Below are 20512 nucleotides of genomic sequence, written 5' to 3'. Positions count from 1 at the left end.
GAAGGCTGGGAGAGCTGGGGATGTTCAGCCTGGAGAAGAGAAGGCTCTGGGAAGACCTTATCACAACCTTTTAATACTTAAAGGTGGCTGATAAAATTGGGAGCAAGTTTTTCCTTGGGCAGACAACAACTCGATGATGGGGAACAGTTTTAAACTAAAAGAGGGGAAATCTCAATTAGATGTTAGGAGGAAATTTTTCACTCGGAGGGTGGTGAGGCACTGGAATAGGTTGCCTGAAGAAGCTGTGGATGCCCCATCCTTGCAGGTGTTCAAGACCAGGCTGGACAAGGCCCTGGGCAACATAAAATAAATAAAATAGGGAATAAATAAAAGACTCAGGTATCTGCATTTTGATCATTGGCAAATAATCCTACATGTATATTTATTCTGTATTTATATGTAGTTATTGTAAGTGAAAGGTTTAGCCCAAGTTTCCCTTACTACATGCTCCAAATTAAAACTGACCTACAGTTGTCTTTCAGTACACTTTACATTAAGAGAATTTTCCAGTTTGATGGTTTGAGGAGGTCACTATACATTCTATAGGGAATAAGGGTAGTGGTCACTGCTGCTTCACATCACTGCTTCATGAGTGTGGCCCCAGAGAACTTTGTATCAAAGCCTTAGTAGCTGATAAGCTACTGTAATATCCTGTTCCTGGGAAATGCTTGCTGAGTGTATGAAGAATTTAATAACAAACAGTGTGCTTATTTGGGAGGTGCCTGAGGTGAAAGCAGTGACACCTGAAGAACCCACTCTATAAAGATCTGAATAAATTCTATTTACATAGCAGTGACCAGAAAAAAAAATGCATGGTCTGAAGCGGTGAAATTAACTGTGAGTACAATATAACAATTACCATCCAAAATTATTTGACTTGACAAGACACGTTCTGATAAGTGGAGGTCTAACAACAGTCCAACAAATGCCAGGTGAAGACTTCATAACAAATTTGTGCAGTGAAAGCAAAGAAAAATAGAGAATTATATGATCTGAATGTATGATAACATAAATAATTTGTTATTGATGTCCATATAAGAGACATCTTTGCATGTCATTTGCACACCTAGTCTTGGATAATTAACTATTTGGTTGCCTGTGTAGCACTGAGTTTGTATCTAATATACAAGTTAGAAGCATGTTGAGAAATGTCATATAAATATTCTATTGGCCAAGGCTCTTGCCTGTGCAGAAAAGTGAGGAGATTTTTAAGCTGAAAAGGCAATTGAAGTATGGTTAAAGCTACGTGGGTTTTTTTGTTTGTTTGTTTGTTTGTTTTTGTTTTCTTTTGTTTAAGGAGAATACATGTCATTGCTGAAAGGATTATGAAGAAGACAATATCAAGGTCTAATCTAAATGTGGGTTTCTTTATTTATATAACCAGATATTATGGTAGGACTACATTTTTATGTAGTTGTACTGATTTTCAATGCATTCTTCTTCCAGGAAAAATCTATACTTTCTACCCATATACACCAGGAAAAGTAGTGTAGCAAAGTTATATTTAGAAATATATTAATTATAAACTGCCATGTTCCATGATCCTTTTGTGAGTTACATTCTCTCAAAGACAGCAGCATCATTGTTTTCAGTGTGAGACTTGGAAAGTGAAAATGGTAGAAGAAAGCAGGTAAATCAAAGCTAACTCTTGCCCCAAGAAGAAGAAAGGCATAAGAAATTCAGCAATCTCATTCTGTTTGTAGGTACTTTCCATAAAGTATATACAGATCTTGACTGGCCTATTAAGAGTAAGCTGTCTGAGATTTTTTTATTATTATTTATTTATTTATTTATTTGGTGGTGGTAGAAATACTTGGTGCAGGCAGACACTTTTTCTTTTACAGTTTATTCTATTTCAAGCCTGTATCATTTCAGGCCATTACATAGTAGCTTAATAATATCGTAGTGCAAATGGTGTCTCAGCATGACTTGCTATAATTTGCAAAGCTGATATAGAAAAAAAGTGTTTCTTTAATGAAAAAAATCAGTCTTAAGCCATAGAGTCTGCATTGGAGAGGCTGTGATTTGTGGTTTAATGATAATGGAGAAAGCACATGTTTTTGTTTGAAGTTGGATAAGTGCAAGCAAAAAGGTGCTAATCAGATCACAATAAAATAGTACCAGAGGGTGTTTGGAGCTTTATGCCTCTATGTTTTCAAAACATCATGGAAACTTTAGTAGTTGATTCAGTAACACTACAGAATAGTTTAACATGCGAGTACAATCCCATGTTTGGATCTGCATAATATCAGCACCAAAGGGCCTATCTTTAAGACACTTTGTGAAGTTTTGTTATCTGCTGTTAATGATGCTGTTGCAAATACAGAAACCTAGATTGAATGGAAAAATATGACTGTTTAAAAAAAAAAAAGTTAATTTTGAAAAAATAACAACATGCAATGTGATGTTGTATTTTTAAACTAGTATTTTTACGTATTTTTTATTCAGTGTTTCAGCATCAGAGAGAGAGAGATCTAAGTAATGATTTTCTAGTGGATTTTTTTTTCTTATTATCTCCACATCTTTTGAACCTGTTTATTGCTTTTATTGTTTTTGACACATCCCTCATGAATGCTCATTTTCTAATCCTGGTAGTGAGTAGGATGCAGATGACTGACTGTGCTTTTTAACAGTGGAGAGAAAAATCTCCCCACTATATATTCAGAAATCTCTCCAAGGAGATTCAAAATCATTAAAAGCTTCCTCAACCCTTTCTTCTCCGTACCTGCGAGCAACTGAGGATCTTACCTATCTTCCCTGCACAGTTGAAAACTCTGAAGAGGAAAACATAACAAATGTATTTTAGTGTGACAAGTGTTTCAATATCACAAATATTCTAAACTTTCCATGCTTTACCTCCATTGCATATCCATCAGCTACTGGGATGCTGCTATGAGTTAGACTGTGCAAACTCACAAATATTTATTCACAAATAAAAATCAGAGAGATTGGGGTAAGGTTCTTTTTAGATTCATTTCTTATAAGAATGTAACTAGTGACCAGATTTTTAGAAAATTTTGAATGGGTGTTCTGTCTTCATTATAGTTGTACTTGAAATTGTAGAATCTACTAAAAAATAGGAAGGAGCCTGGAAAAAGGGTTGATAAATGCTAGCTGGCAAAAATGAACCATCAGCACACTGATGAGGCATCATTGGTGTAGTAAGTAGCTGTATGATAGATAGATAATCACCTGTATGAGTGGCAGAACTGAGATAAAGGAGTTGGGACTTGCCTTCACATTCTCACCTTAAAACCTTTCCATGTTGTGATAGTTTACATTCCAAAATCCTCAAGGTTGGAAACTGGTCTGTTTTATGAAGATCACAGAGGAGTTGTCACCTGTACTGTGTTACTCTCTTTCATTTATGCAGAAAAAGAGCAGAGTCTCAGTCTGTATTCTGATGAATCCAGTGAGAGATGGAATTTTGTTCTGTTTCAAATTTGACAGTCACTAGCTGGGATCATCTTGACTGCAAAGATGTCAGTTATCTCCCCTAACTGATCACTCTTCAAATTAAGAATAGTCTGGGTCTTATAAACTTAGTTCTCTGATTTATTTTCTTTTAAATGATAATGTGAAAAACGTGGAATGATGAGCACAACAAGGATTACCGTATAGTTGTTAGTATGGCAGTGTGCAGGGGCCTTAAATATTGGCTAGGGTATCTTGATATTCTTTTCTTTGAGTAGGAAAATAGTGTGCTGCTTCCTAGGCATTACCAAAAAATCCTCCACAAGATGACAAACACCAGTAAACTGAAACTCATGTATTTTCAATTTTTAAGTTAAAAAGCAGTTCTGTCCAGGAAACCAGCCTTTCCTAAAAGTTAAACTGAAGCTGTTCTATGTGCTTCAGTTGTTTAGAAGCAGAAAGACAAGTATCACTGGAACCACTATTAAAATCCAAAAGCATACAAATAACAAATGACAGTACTTCTTCAACCAGGTTCAAATATCAGAAAATATCTACTTGTGGTCTTTTTGATTAAATCAGTCCTATGTGTATAAAACCATCTTTGTCTGGCACATAGCCTGTGATTCAGGGGTTTATAGTCACCAGTGCTGTGACTCGGGGATGGATTAGATTATGAAATCTTAAAGAAAAAAAAAAAAAAAAAAAAAAAAGAAAAAGAAAAAGAAAAGCCACCATAAGTGCACAAGGAAAGATTTTGTTTCTGGTAGAAATCAGAAATCTGTAAAGGATCATAGTAAATGTCATTACCAGATAGGGTCAGTGTACTGTCAAGACCATTATCCTGTCTTGGACAATGACAAATGGCAGAAATCTCAGGAGAATGTGTAAAACTCCAGTATAGACAATATTTCAATAAGATTTCTTCCTAGCAGAAAGCATCTAGTGACTAGCTTAGCACTACTTCATGACAATTTCTATTCTTTTCTGCCTTTATTCCTTTAGCTACATAGACAAATTTGTAGATATTTTATTTCTGATATTCATGACTGTATGCACATTTTAAAGAACAATACCAAACTGTCTTTTTATTTTATTTTTTTTCTTGTCTAAGTATTATGCTCTAGGTGGTTTTCACACGTCATGTTAGAAGATACTTATTTACTTCTATTTAAACACTTACCTCTTCATTTAACTAAATGTTCTTGGTAAAAGGAAAAAAAAATATTAATGCCATTTCATGTTTTACACTTTTCCTTAAGTTTATCCTTTGCAGCAAACTGGGATAGTAAGCAATCTTAACCTGTTTCAGTCATAGTCAAATGAGAGGGCAGAAGAATCCTCATATCCCTAGTCATTTTTTTTTGTAGCCCATCTCTCCACTTTCACTTGTATCATACCCTTTTTGCATAGTCTTAGTAAAAGTAGGTATTCCTCAGTCTTTAATTTTAAATAATATGTAAGGCAGGAAAAATAAGTCCAGAATTATGCCAGGTTTTCTCAAAAAGCTGTCCAGTGGGCCATATCTGAATTCAGCCAAGAAATGGTTGAGCAGTTCTCCTGGAGATTGATGACTTTTCACTCAGTGAAATAACCTGCCCCTTACGAAAAAGTAATAATTTGTGAAAGATTTTTTGAACACAAGCAGTGCCTTTTCCATATTTTATCTCAAATTACAAATATGTTGGTGCTGATAATTATTTCCACATATATATATTATCATGTCCTACAAGACCTGTAATTTCCTTTGACCTAAGCTGTAGTTTGATACATTATTTGATCATCTCTCTTAGTGAGTCATTTTATCCATATGTATTTAGTTAATTGGTTATTTTTCTCCCCGCCCATGTTTATATATAATATACTTTACAAAGGAAAAGGAAATCTGACTGCTTGCAGCTGAGTCTAGTAAAAGAGCAATTAGGTTCCATCAGAGCCAGCAGCTGCCCATAATGAATTCTGAATTAAAATTATGAGGGAAGAAAAGAATCCAGCCATCTGCAGGAAATGTGAAAATATTTTTATAACCCAATAGCTGAATTTTGGAAAGGGGTATCTCTGAGATTTCCCAGCTGTACCTACAGTATATTCCAGAATATCCATGGACACACAGTATACTGGAACACATTGCATCAACTTGGCTACTTGGCATGTTTGGCTAACTTTGAACAGCCTGTATTTTGATCTACAGTAATCAGCATGAAAGCCTCCTTAAATTATCTCCCTGTGCCTCTAGAAATAAAATGCAGCTTTAAAAATCATCCTGTTATCTTTCAGTGGAAGTTTTCCAATCAGTATTCAGCCCTGACTATTTATCTTTCTTCATTTTTCATACTTGCATATACTTAGTTCAGAGTCTCATCACTTGTTATCAGGTTTTGTCAAGGTCTGCTCTTCCAAGTGAATTCTGAATGGTGGTACTTGGCTGCTGTTTCTATTTTTATTTATTTATTTATTTTTGTCAACTGAATTTTAAAATTAAGTGATAATTGTTTAAAAGTTACCATAATGCTATTGCTATCCAAGCTCATTTCAAAGCTATTTTGTGATAGGGAAAATAAATAAATAAAAATTCATTATATCCATGGTATGTGCTCATAAAGTTCAATATCCCTCTCTACCACCATCCTTCCCCCCCCCCCCAAAAAAAAAAAGAAAAAAAAAAAAAAAAAGAAAGATTAGTGCCCAATCTTTAAATGATAAATTCTGATTAAGAATTGTAAATACTTAGTGGTATTAACAACTCAAACTGTGATTTTCTACTTCACTGTGCAGAATTCATGCTGATTTAAAGGCAATTGAAATAAATAAATAAATAAATAAGTCAGAAGTAGAACCAGTAACCAAACTATTCACCTTTCAGTGAATTGTTGGCAGAGATATCATAAAGGGTTTCTATTCTTTTCAGCATTCAGTCTAATAAAGCAGAGGCCTGGAAGAGTCTTGATATGAGCTCATCAAAGGAGATTCATAGCATTTTCTTCTCTATTTTCTACTATGTAACATCTCACTACATCATCATAGTATTGCAACCATCTCAGTTTAAACCAAATCTAAGATTGCATGATTATGTTTTTCTCATCCTCTGAATGTATCTTCTTAGACACATCAGTTCTCTTTGGAAAATGAAGTGTTGTTTTGAGATGAAGATAAGAAACGGCAGGTTTGCTACTATAGTCCAATCGATTTCAAGATTTAAGACTAATTTCTGATCCTTTCCAAGTTTTAAAAGCAGAAAAATAAAATAATTAATGAAAATTTATAGGTAGGTAGATCCCAATTAATTTAGAGCTTTGAACTGACTGATACTGAAAACATAGCCAACACAGACTTTGGACACATGGTGTTATGTCTTGTCTTCTTTGTTTGCTGTGTGCTTACCAGGTGAAGTACTGTGTCTGGAAGAGTGTCTGAGACCTCTTCTGCTCTTCTGTCAGTTCAAAAAACAAGCATGACAAATGGCAAATGGTAGTGTTGTGGCTTGAAATACAGGAATCCTGAGGCCAGAAAGTACTAAGAAAAATAAATCATTGTTGATAATATAAAGTATATGAACATCTAGATACAGCAAGGGGCCTAGAAGGACTCTGAAACTATGATACACCTGAGTGTTCAGCAAGTGCTTTCAAGGTTGTCCTGTTAACCAGCACTGCAGAAAACTACTCTTCCCAATTTTTATTTTTATTTTATTATTATTTTATTTAATTCTGTTTCAGATAGCATCAGTTCAACTTTCGATTTTCCACATAAATAGGACAATAGCTGTTCTTCACATGGCATGGAAGAGTGGGGTCAGCATGTCCACACGAAAGTGTAAACTAAATGCAGAAATATGCAGAAGTACAGAATGACTCTTCAAAACATTCCACCCCAAGAATGCAAAATAGTTTGAAATGCAAAGAAATCAGGGAAGTAGCTGTTAGCAGCAAGCAGCGTAATTTCTGCTCATTGACTTCTTTGTTGTGCTGTAAAAGTTGCTTTTATTTATCAATGATTCAAGCACAGTGAACTTCCTCCCATAAATTACCTATAAGCATAATTTTCTGTATTTACTACAGCTGTTAATGCATAGATTTGTTGAAGGTAACCAGTCACAGATGTGCTGTTAAAATTAACCTCAAAATACGTTCTTCTTAAAAATTCTATTTCACTAGATTCTATTTCAGTAGATCTTAGATCTTTCATTCCTTAGTGGAATGCATAATGACAGGAATGCTTTGTGAATACATTGTACAGTACAGTGAATGTAAAATATGTGCTGAAACTCACAAAATTTCACAGAGAGGATTTTTTTGGGGATAGTTACTTTTTGAAGCTAAATACAGAATGCAGTATACTGAATATATAAAATTGTGTTTAAAGCAGTAGGAAAATAAGAAGGATATCTGAGAACTGGATTAATTTTGAAATAAAAAATCACTTTAAATCCCTGTACATAGATAAAACAGTACAAAGAAATGATGTTTATTGTAATTTCCTTACTTTATATTTCTGAGTAATTGAAGAAATCAGGTGATACTGGGATTTCTAGTAAGGTGTATGTATAAAAATCCTCTGTGAAAAGTAGAATTAAGGCATGTATTCATGTGTTGCTATGTAAAATCAACAATCAGTCTGAAGGGAAAAGGAGATAAGAAAGATAAGTCAAATGAATAGGGTCAATGAACTTTTCAGTTGTTATATTGTGTAATATCTGCTGTGTTCCATCTTGTGAACAGAAAAATAAGAGATCTTTTTTCACTAGCAATTCATAATTTCAGAAGAGAAACAGGCACGAGTAGTAGGTGAAGAAGCAGGTAGAAGTACTTTGTGATGTTCTGTTGCTTTTAAGAAAGAAAAAGCAAGGATCAGAAATAGTGCTGTACCTCTTCAATGGCATAGCTACTAAGAGTGTCAGGTACCCAAAGGCTGAAATATTGATTGAAAGGAAAAGGTCTGGTTAGCACACAGGGGAGTGCAGGGAAAGTCTTTCTTTTAGTTTATGTGACTGTGAGACCAAATTTAGAGAGCGAGTATAATCTTTCCTACAACATGTCTTGAATAATGTTTTTAGAGTGCTTATCCTAATTAAAGCAAAGCCCAATATAAGGATTTCTGGAGAAGTTTCATGTGTAACTGGTTGTTTAATAACCCTTACTGGATCCTTATCTTCAAGAATTTATATTTGGTGTCCATAGTATTCTGCAAAAATGAATTTCATAATTTAAATATGTGCTGTATAGAAAGTACCTCCTGTTTGGTTTAAATTCTATGTTTCATCATTTCATTTCATGATCCTACTTCTTGTGTTACAATCAAAAAATGAACAGTCATTTCCTATTTGCATCCTCCACATAATACATGATTTTATACTGTTGCTGCCTTATTTCCCTTTCATCTCTGAAGTCATCTCTGCCAAGTCATCTCTGCTCCAAGCTGAGTTGATATAGTTTTATTACCCTCTCCTTCATACTGTATTATCCTCTTTGATGTGTTTTCTTCACCCTTATGAGCTCTCTATCCATTCTGAAGTGTGTCACACTGCCTATCATCGAGGTTGTGCAAGGGCAGCCCCTTGACATGCAAAATGGCTTCGGGATTGTAGTCATGGCAGAATTTCTAGAATCCTTCAGTAAAAGGTAGATTAACAGAGTTGTGAGTGAACGAATCAGTGAGACAATAAATAATGATAAATCCCTCCCATTAGTGATACAGAAACCTCTTAAAGCTAATTGCAATGCAAAAATGTAACTTAAAGTAAATGGCTGAAAAATTGTGCTCAGAAGTTGCCTTGTGGCTGAAATATCAGTGGTCTTAGACATTTTACTTTTCTCCATTACTTCAATAAACTACTTTTTAGTAGTATCTTTTGCAACATGGTACATCTTCCTCCAGTGCTAACTCATAAATTATTTCTAACACTAGTCAGCTTTTAGTCAGTGGAATTGCTCTTTATATTATGCCCGTCCAGAACTTTCATATTTCTTTGGAGCTATGTAGGAAGCCCTCTGCATTTCTGTAGAGTTCTGGTTCATGACAGACCTGGATATGAAGTTACATGAGAGGATTTGAACTGCTAGAAAGGAATGTCCCTGCTAGAAGCAGTTCTTAAAACTTATTTTTGTTCAGTTGAACATTGCTAATGCTACATTTTTACCTTGTCTGGAAAACTCAACTTTTACAATTATATATTAAAGTGTTTTGTTTGTTTGTTTGTTTGTTTTAATTATTATTTTATACAATATAAAACTTTGTTTATAAACAGCTCTAGCATGTGCATTAAAAAAAAAAATCAAAATCTATTAGCTTTGATTCTGTGTGATTTAATACCCAAGAGTTTGCTAACAATGCAATAAAACTGCTTCTTTTCCTTGATCTCTCCAGAGCTGAACTCAGGATTAGATGAAGAACAGATTTACTTCCTGAACATTATTACACTCTGCAATCCCATACAGGATAAATAAATAAATAAAACTTATGCTCAAATCTGGGACAGTTGTATTAAAAAGAACTTTTGGTAATGGTAAAATTCTGAGAACATAGAAACCAAAACGAAAATCTTCACAGAGTTTAGTAAAGGCAGGAAGCTCTAAGGCTGGCTTTTGATTTGTGAGCCTCCTATCCTTTTGCCAGCTACCTAAGAAAACTCTGGGGATCACTAAACTCAGCTTTACATACTTGTAATGGAATCTTCACATTTTCTGATTTTTTATTTCCTCCCCTGTTCTTTTTAAGAAACCCTATGTGCGTACAGTAACAAATATGGTCCCCTCCATGCATAGTACAGAGGTGAGGAAAACATAATGTCTGAAGTCATCTTGTTTGGTGAAGCATTGTGCTTAGAAATGTGTTGTATACATTACTTGATTGCTAGTATTATATTATAACCATAGAGAAAAGGGGAAGGGAAGGGAAGGGAAGGGAAGGGACGGGAAGGGAAGGGAAGGGAAGGGAAGGGAAGGGAAGGGAAGGGAAGGGAAGGGAAGGGAAGGGAAGGGAAGGGAAGGGAAGGGAAGGGAAGGGAAGGGAAGGGAAGGGAAGGGAAGGGAAGGGAAGGGAAGGGAAGGGAAGGGAAGGGAAGGGAAGGGAAGGGAAGGGAAGGGAAGGGAAGGGAAGGGAAGGGAAGGGAAGGGAAGGGAAGGGAAGGGAAGGGAAGGGAAGGGTTACTGTGCACTTGCAGAGCAATTCTCAAAGGTCTTTCCTGAGAATACTTACTGACCAGTATCTCTTCTAAAATGAAATTTAAATGTACGTCTTTGCAGAAAGCCTTTATGTTATTGCAGCCAGATTTATCCCCTCAAATGGATGTTTAATGGTTTCATAATCTTTTTCGCTGCTTCCTGTGCAGAAGGGTGGCTTTAAACTGTGTCCTAATTTCTTAACAGGATAAGGGGAAAAATTATCTTAATATTGCTCTTATCAGAACTACTACAGAATTTCTGTGGGATTGGAACCTAATTAATCATGTGAAGTTCCTCAAAAAAAAAAATAAATAAAATAAAATAAAATAAAATCCAGGCATTTCTAAATGTTTCCCATATCACAACCAATTTTATGTACTTTCAGTTAACAAATGCAAGTTTCATTCAATATGAAACTGTAATATTCAATTTTTTTTTTTTTTTCCCACTGACATGAGTCAAAAATATCCTAAATGATTTTTGGTCCATATTTTACTGTCTTTGCTTTCAATTAACTAGCCTGTGAATACTGGCAATTACACTGCTTTCCTTTGCCAAATCACTGAAGTATCAGTAAAGGGTCATAATTTAAACAGCTACAAATTAATCACAAAATCCAACCTTTAACACATCCATACAGTGACTTTAATGTGGAATGGCCCCTCTATGCCTCTTATTTTTTCCTCTTGTGAATTGCAGATGTATTGCATCACAAGACATTAAGCATGCTTCAGCTCAAGGGACTGAGCCAGTCATGCTTTTAGAAATTGAAAACAAATGTTGTAATACTTTAAATGGTATCATTTCAAGCAATAACAGTTTCCTACTCAGAATGCTTGTTTAATAGATTGCTGAGGTTTTCAGCTTGTTAACATAACAATATCTTTCACTAGTTGTAATTATTTTTGTAAAAAATCTGACAGTAACACCAAAAGATGTAAACAGGACAAGAAAATCATAACAACTGTACAGCACTGTAGAGTTAATTTGTGAAATTAGTCTCGTCAGCTGAATTATTATGTGTTTTTTTTTTTTGTTTTTTGTTTTTTTTTTTTTTTTTCCCAAGCAGAATGTAGATCTGGATATACAATTCAGTAAGACACATTGTTAATAATGTTTGCTTCAATCTTGTTTAGGATTGGGACTGTATATTCTGTATTATGATGTTCTGCATGCAGAGAGAACCTCCTTCTTCTTCATATGCTTTGGAATCTCAGGAAATATATATATATATATATATATATATTAATTCCAGCTGCCTCAATTTGTTGGCAGTGTTGTCATACTGTATTTCTTCCCAAGGCATAGGAAAGTCAGCCTTTGTTTATGGCAACCAGTGCTACAGAGTATATAGAACAAAGCTGGTTTATCAGTTGGCTAATGGGTACTAAAATCATGAAGGAAAAAAAAGCACAAATAAAATCCTACCATCACCACAATATGCAATTTAGTCCTTCAGGATGAAAGAGAATTTAATTGTTTTTCATTACTATAATCTTTCATTCGTATGGTGAAATTCATTATGATGTGGAAGAAAATATGGACAAAAATATAATTGGTAAGGAAACCTTGTTAGTTAGTAGACAAAATATTTCCATTAATTTTTAATAATATTCCTCAGTCAACTGAGGAATATTATTAAAAATGTTTGATGAATATAGTGTTTAATTCCTTAATCATTAACTAACATCACTCATGGATAATTGTGGTGAAACTTCAACATCAGTTGGCTGTCTAGTTACATGAAACCTTTTTCTTTGTACAGTCACTATGGAAATGCAGGGTATAGCTGTTTGCACAGTTGTTCACAGACATAGAGATCCTTGCTTATGCTATGAAGTTAAACATCTGACTATAAAAAATACATGGCTGTTTCAAGGTCACAGTTTTAAATAAGAATATGTCTTTTGACTCTTTTACAAAGAAAAGGAAAATATGGAAGACTTTGGAGAGGATTTCGGTGCCAGTCATGGAATCACAGAAAAAGATGAAGTACACATTTAGCATCTAAGAGAGATTCCAGCTTTATGTAACATTTCATTAAGAGGGAATAGAAACTTTTGCCACTGTTTACTTGTAATGGCATAGAAAGTTTAGCTTTTACTTTTTAATGTTAATGAGATCTTTCCATCTCACCAGTTACTTTTTTGTTTGTTTGTTTTCTTATGCATTCTGTAATAGGTCTGCTATAGGTTTTGATTTTCTATGAGCCCAGCATTTAGTTTAGCAAATTGATATTCCAATAACATATCCATAATGATTCAGACTGTTTGGCTTCCCAGCAGTGTAACAGTACCATATTAAGAAGTATGAATGGTAGCAGAAAACAAATAAAAGTAAGACGATAAAGATAAGATTTATCTTTAGATAAGATTTAGAATGAAGATAAAGGTAAGTTTCTTGCTATTGTAAGTTACTGGAGTTTGAGTTAGAAAACTTGGAAGGGAGGAAAGAAAGTAAAATGTTCATATCATTGGTTCCAATCTTTTTGTGGAATCTGAGGAGGGTGATCTAGCCCATTTACAACTGACAGAGTTAGAATGTCGTGAACACCTTAAGGTAGTAAAATATTTTACTGAAACACTCCATGGAGGAGTGTGTCAGTAGCCTAGTGTGTGTAGCCAATTGAAGTAACAAAAGGTAGTATACCAGGTCTTCCATCCTTATCACAAAAACATCAGTGTATAGTAATGTGTTTTGGTCTGGTGTCATGATCTGCCAACTAGCAGATATCTACTCTGGTACAATATTTTAATATCTATTACTATCTTAGTTTGCCTATGGGAAGAATAAGTATATAAATAACAATACAAGATAGGAAGAAAAGAAATAAAAGCTGTTCATTCCAGATGAAAGTGTAAGCTTTTAACTGGGTTGAAATTCTGTAGTCATGGTCTGTAGATATGTGGTGGTTTTACTCAGCTGAGCTCCACCACAACCACTATCTTAGAAAATAAGATGAGAAGGGCTCAACTGTTGACATAAGGACAGGGGGAATCACCCACCTATTTTCACCACAGGCAAAACAGACTCAGCATAGGGAAATTAAGGTAATTTATTACCTATTACTAACAAGACAGAACAGTGAGAAACCAAAAACAAACTAAAAATGGCCACCACTTACCCCTTTCCCTTATCTGACATGGGGAAGCTGCTGGATGCTTCTCAGAGTGGCCACCCCTGCAGCCCCCTGGCTATGAAAACCTTGCCATGTAAACACAAATACAAGGTGCCAGCAAAGCTTTTAATTTTCGATCTGAAGAATGACATATATCCAGTTATAAACATAATGCTTAGACATTAACTTATTAATGTGTGATAGGTAAGAGAAACATATTCTAAACTACTGAGACTATCTACACTGGCAAACCTTATTTATCATTTAGCCAGCACTTGTTTGGATCATAAGAACTGAATGTACAGGTGTATGATATAAGTAATGACAGCTGAACATTTATATTAATAGTCCTTCCTATCAGCTATACTGTTTTATGAAACTGTTCTTTTTGCACTTACAGAAAAAAAGTGTGACTGTGCATATCTTTAAAAATTACATGTTGTTTTCCCTGTAATTTCTACATTGAAAATTAGTGCAATAATAATTTGATATTATTATTATAAATATTTCTTATGAGTGCTCTCATAAGAAATATGAAAGTGCAGAGTGTTTCACTGAAATGCAAACTCAGTCAGTATAGTCAGTTTCTAGAGATTGGTTAAAACTTTATATAAACCAATCCAACCTGCAAATGTGTGCTTCTTTGCAATCCAAAGTAAACAAAAAACAACAGTGAGACAGTTTGGGTAATATTTCCCTATGATATTACTAACTAAAAGGTCATTACAGTTCTCTAGGATGCAGAGCTTTTATTATACAGGGTAAAGGAAATCATTTAGCTAGGAGAATCATTGTTTCACTTTCCTGTATATTTTCTTGTATATCTGTATATTTTCTTTCTCTCCAACTCCCATTGATCAAAATCATAGACTGGTAAATTTTCTTAAGCTCGGAATATTGATTAATACTTGTTAGAGTGGCATCTAAGAAAGCTGAGATTGATGTGTTTGGTCTGTTAGAAGAAGTCCTCTGTTGTTTAAAGGGGGTCTGCTTCTGGGGACAGTAACCGGTGGCAAGAATAAATGATAAACTGTATAAGGAATCTTAGAAACAAGACTTATCTCATATGGGACTAAAACATCTTCTCTGTCCTTCTCTTTGATTCTTTATAAGTAAATACAACTAGTTTACCAACTGACTGGCACAGATTCTTTGAGTGTGTAGAAAGAAATAAAGGTTTACCCTTAATTATTTAAGGACAGACTTACAATATTTAACATTTCCTAAAACTATTGGAACTGTGAGAAGATCCTTGTTATCTTGACCTATAGAAGCTGGAGTATAATCATTTTTATCTGTTTTTTTTACCCCCCCCCAACAAAAACAAAACAAAACAAAACAAAACCAAAACAAAAACAAACAAACAAACAAACAAACGGCAGTTTATGATGTTCTTAGACAATATGAGTGTCTAGAGAGTTTATGAACTTTTGCTTAGTATACTACACTCTACATTTAACATCACTAACTGGAAAGAATTAAACATTTAGAAGGCCAGGAACTAGTATTCATTGTCACAGAATTGATGTGATCCTGGATATAAAAATGGTATAAATTCTACAATATATATATATCTTCTAATATATATACATATATATATATATATATGGAGACAAATTCCCTAAAATATCTAGAGGAATTATACACACACACATATATATATATATTCTAATATATATTCTAATATATATTCTAATATATATTCTAATATATATATGTGTGTGTGTGTATAATTCCTCTAGATATTTTAGGGAATTTGTCTCCATTTAGCACTTAAATTGCCTATTTACATCTTCAGTATATTTTCTGGTCTTGTGTATTTTATATTCTTTTTCATATTCTTCTACATCATTCCTGTTATGTTATGTCAAATGTGTAATGACTGATCAAATATAATTAATATTAGTCACATTAAGGTAAGAACTGTAAGTCTGTTTTTCCTGTCCTGATTCAATAATGACCTCAGATGTTATTAAAGATAACCTATCCATATATATATAGGTAGACATATCCATTTAAATAAGGAGTGAATGACTGAAAATCCTTGACAGTCTAACAGGTTTGACAGCAGATATCATAAACATAAATTGCTATTAAGTAGGCCTGTTACTAAGACAGGCTTAGTTCTCCTGGTTCCAGCTGAATCAAAGTTAAATCCTGTGCCAAACTCACAGTAACTAGCCCATATCTTTCTCATTTACCATCAAGTCTTATCAAAGAGGGGAAAGCAACTTTCTATCTCAGAGATGTTCGTCAGAAATCACTTGCTGTGCAGAGAATTTTCTTTATTCTCAACAGGATGTGTGTAAAGTCACTTACAGCTCCTTCCCAAACTGACTTAACTCAATCTCTGAACTAACTTTGCCTGAAGATAAATACCCAGCTTGGACATTAATACAATGCTGTGATATAAAGCTTTATTATTAAGCCTATTTTAGTCCTTTTATGATCTTTCCTTTGAAATATGAAATAATGTTGAGATAATATGAGATACAGTCCAAATCTTTTGTACATGTTTCTAGACATGCAAGCCCAACAATGAAGTAGCCACATGAGAATTTTCCCAGCCTACAGCTAGTGTAGCTAAACAAGCATCAATCTGATTCTCAAAGAATAATGGCTTTGCCTGGCCTGGTGAAAGAGAAGACCAAACTGTGTTAATGGAAGCCCCGCTGACAGAGTTGGAGGAGTGATAGAATTTTACCTCCAAAGCACAACAAGAAATATGCAAGACTCATTTGGTATAACATTGTTGTTTGCCAATACATTCATTGGCAAACAGGATAGCAACAGCATGTGTAATGAGTTGCAAATGATACTACAGGAAAGGCTGAATTCTTACAGTGTTCATCACCTCTAGTAAATTTCATTGTTAAGAACATACATTTCTGAAACGTTTCAATTTTTTTATTTCTATCACAGTCAAGCCTGAAATTGTAAGATGCAATGACCTTACACTAAATCATTCTACATTCTCAATTGCTTATAATGGGAGTTAAAGAACTTCATATATTTCATGGCACTGACCTCTTTCATAAAAGCTAGTGTTCATATGCAGAAAAATGTTCTGTTCAAATCAGTGTTATGAAATTTTAAAACTTGACTGCCATAAAAACTAGCAGAATGCATGAAATAGTCCTTCATGTTTTTCCTCATGTGTTCATTTCTTTTAGTGCTGGAGTCGGCAGGACTGGCTGTTTCATTGTAATAGATGCGATGTTAGAGAGAATAAAGCATGAAAAGACTGTAGATATTTATGGCCACGTAACTCTAATGAGGGCGCAGAGGAATTACATGGTTCAAACTGAGGACCAATACATCTTTATCCACGATGCACTGCTGGAAGCAGTGACGTGTGGAAATACCGAAGTGCCAGCCAGAAACCTGTATGCATATATTCAGAAGCTGACACAGATAGAAACAGGAGAGAATGTCACAGGAATGGAGCTGGAATTTAAGGTACTGGAATTTTATGTTGTGGGGAACCAACATCAAATTGTGTAACACTTAATGCTGCAATGTCCTCCACCAGTTGTTTCCAGTAATCAAAAGCTAAGATAACATCAGGATAAAATTTTAAATTTGGAAGACAGTCCTTTGTAAAATGCAAAAATTTATCTTCTGTTAGTCTCCAGACAAGAATTTTTTGACAAGGGTGTTTTAACCCTGCTGTTTCTTTATCATTTAAATAGCTTGAAATGTGTGTTAGTGTAAAAATCAAATTTGTGCACATGCATTAATATACTAGGTATAAAATTTTTATAAGATGTTAAAATAAACTTTACAAATATTTAGTTAATGCAATGGAATATGGGAAAGTAAATATCTTAATACAACAGAATATGGGAAAGTAAACATCTGAAATTGAAATGATTTGTTAATGGATAATGAGAAGAGATTATCAGATCTGATAATGACATTTTATTATATGAGTTTTCATTATACCTGGTCTTAATTATTTTATTTATTTTCAACAGCGTCTTGCTAGTTCTAAGGCTCATACTTCAAGATTCATCAGTGCCAATCTTCCTTGTAATAAATTCAAGAATCGTCTTGTCAATATTATGCCATATGAGTCTACAAGGGTATGCTTGCAGCCAATCCGAGGAGTCGAAGGGTCTGATTATATTAATGCCAGTTTCATTGATGGATACAGGTACTAATGTTGTGTTCTCATGTGGACTTCTTTTAAAGTTTACAAAATTACATATGTATTAATACTGAAAATAGCAAATTTTACTACTGAAATTTAGTACTTTTTATTATCTGTACATGTCCTGTTTATTTTTTTGTTTGTTTGTTTAAATATTATTAAGGGTTTTGGATTTTCACCCATACAATACAGGAAATTTGTGTAAGTGGCATGGAGTCTAACGTTATAGTTTTACCTATCTTTAAACAATTGAGAACTCTCAGTAATATTTATATGAGGGTTTAGGCACATTCATGATCTGGAACATCCATTTCTTCAGAACTATTCTGCTAAATATGTTTCTATTTAGAAACATAGAAATAACATCCATAGAAATAACATCCAGGAGATAAACTCCCTGTGTTAAGGTGAAAATCTATGATATTGGAGCACTGATTATGATGATATATATATATATCATATATATACATATATATGTATATATGACAAGACAACAGCACTGACTTATGCAGCTCACAAGAAAAGTCATGAAAGAGTAGCAGTGCTATTTCCCTAAGGCAGTTTAGGTGTACCTGAGTATCTGTGTCCACAGAGAGCATTTTATGAGCTTCTACTCAACTGAAATCAGTTTTCATTTCTTGCATCAACTACAAAGTTTTTTCTGTTGACTGAATCAGGAAAGAAAAACATAACCGTTTTTTATAAAGTTCCTGATGCAGAAGCTTTTAATAGCTAGGTGGTAATTTCCAATAGCAGGAGATTAAGACCTGGAAATGCAGTGTACTTTATTCCAGAATTTTCTTCCTTCATTACTTTTGTTGGAGGCATCAGACTGTTGAGGAGGCATTAATAAAGAAACAGCTTGATGCTATCATTCCTAAATTTAATAGATTGTATGACAGTTATTTCTACAAAATGAAGCAACACAACTAAATGTTTCTTAAATGCTTTTTACAGTACACAAAATTGATCTATTACAGTTGCATTAAAATTTAAATAATAACAATAAAGACATACATCTTAATATTAACAGAGTAGTTTCCTTCACGAAATTCCAAAAATAAATCCATAGTTTGATTAAACAATCATAAGGTTTTAATATGCTTATTATTAATAGTATATATGTTTTCCTCTATATGATGTTTACATATAAACAGAAACATAAGTATCAATTCACTTTTTTGATTAAAATATTTATTTATTTATTTTTACAACAGACAACAAAAAGCTTACATAGCTACACAGGGTCCATTGGCAGAAACCACTGAAGATTTCTGGAGAATGCTCTGGGAGCATAATTCTACAATTGTGGTCATGCTTACTAAGCTACGAGAAATGGGCAGAGTAAGTATTGGTATAGTATTCCTTTACTAATTGTTCATTATAATTATTATGTTTTATTTCTAAAATGTTTCATTTTTATGGTGTTTACAAAAGATAACCAAGTATTTAGGTTTCTTCTCCATTGGAAATGAGTGGTATTGATGTTCGCCAGGTGTAAGGTATAATCTGTAGATGTGATGCCATTTATAAACTTAAAACATTTTGTTGTGGGACACACTGAAATTTGACAGCTAAGTTTGTATGTTGATATTCTAAAGAAAGCAGAGAGAGCATTGCTGTCTACTGAATAATAGGGATTTCTCATTTGGAAACCTCTCTTTTGCAGCATCTGATCTTTGTAAAAAGAAAGTACAGTATTTTTAAGATCTGAATGGTTGAATGTTTTCCGCATGCTCTTTGTGATGGACTTTGAAGTTTCAGCAGCTTGTTTGCAGTATTAAACTCTTTCAGGTGCTGCTTTAGGTAATGGAAAGAACGGAGCAGTTTCCTATCTGGACAAGAATACATCAAGATGAAGCTTATTTGTGATGAGTAAAATCTGAATCAGATTTGGGGAATAGAGGTGACCCAGAACAGTGAATATAGAGATGAAAAGAGTCTTGAGAGTTGCTTCAGCAGGGAAGAATGAATAAAACTAAAGATGTCCTCAAGATTTAAATTCCTTTCGGTATTGAAAATTAGGCAAGGGATAGCTCTTGTCACTGATAAATAATGGAGCTGAGCAGACATATAAACAAGTTCAGAGGTACAGCGACCAGAGAGAACCTCTATGCGGTGCAATACTGAAGGACCATGATTCTAATCTAGATGTGGAGCTTAGTGTTCATGTTGAACTGTTCATGTTTCTGTCAATAAAGGCACTTTCCAGGAATGAGAAACATTTTATGGTAATGGTGTTGAGTAATAGGAAATGTAATTTGCTTCTCTGTTTTGTAGGAAAAATGCCACCAGTATTGGCCTGCAGAGCGTTCAGCCAGATATCAATATTTTGTGGTAGATCCAATGGCAGAGTACAACATGCCACAGTATATTTTAAGGGAATTCAAGGTTACAGATGCAAGGGTAAGTTGCAACACCATTAAATTTTCACATAAGTTTAAAAGACAATTTCAATTTCTTCTTCCTCTTCTCTCTCTCTCTAAAAAAAAAAAAAAAAAAATAGCTTCTACAAGCAATAAAGAAGAAGTTCAATTTAAGTTATTATTTAAGTATACTGTGTATTTATTTAAGTTGTTAAATGAATAGCATCTTTGTTTAAGAACAATCAATTTCATTCAGATCTAACATCTGGGTGGCACAACTTTGTGATGTTCTGAATAGCTG

The 20512-nt window shown here is 34.0% G+C and overlaps 1 protein-coding gene across 1 annotated transcript in view; it reads left to right on the top strand.

The window, feature by feature from the left end:
* PTPRD (protein tyrosine phosphatase receptor type D) overlaps positions 1 to 20512 on the top strand; it is a gene marked incomplete at its 3' end in the record, with an annotated part of 401990 nt that overhangs the window by 367939 nt on the left and 13539 nt on the right. Inside the window, exons 29-32 of the mRNA XM_084305402.1 lie at positions 16866 to 17151; positions 17670 to 17848; positions 19063 to 19189; positions 20126 to 20251. Of these exons, the coding sequence (XP_084161528.1) occupies positions 16866 to 17151; positions 17670 to 17848; positions 19063 to 19189; positions 20126 to 20251 (718 nt within the window). The remainder of the gene's footprint in view (positions 1 to 16865; positions 17152 to 17669; positions 17849 to 19062; positions 19190 to 20125; positions 20252 to 20512) is intronic.

This window comes from Netta rufina (genome assembly GCF_964035555.1).
Source record: "Netta rufina genome assembly, chromosome: Z".
Taxonomy (NCBI): domain Eukaryota; kingdom Metazoa; phylum Chordata; class Aves; order Anseriformes; family Anatidae; genus Netta; species Netta rufina.
This window is presented reverse-complemented; position numbering and strand designations above follow the sequence as displayed.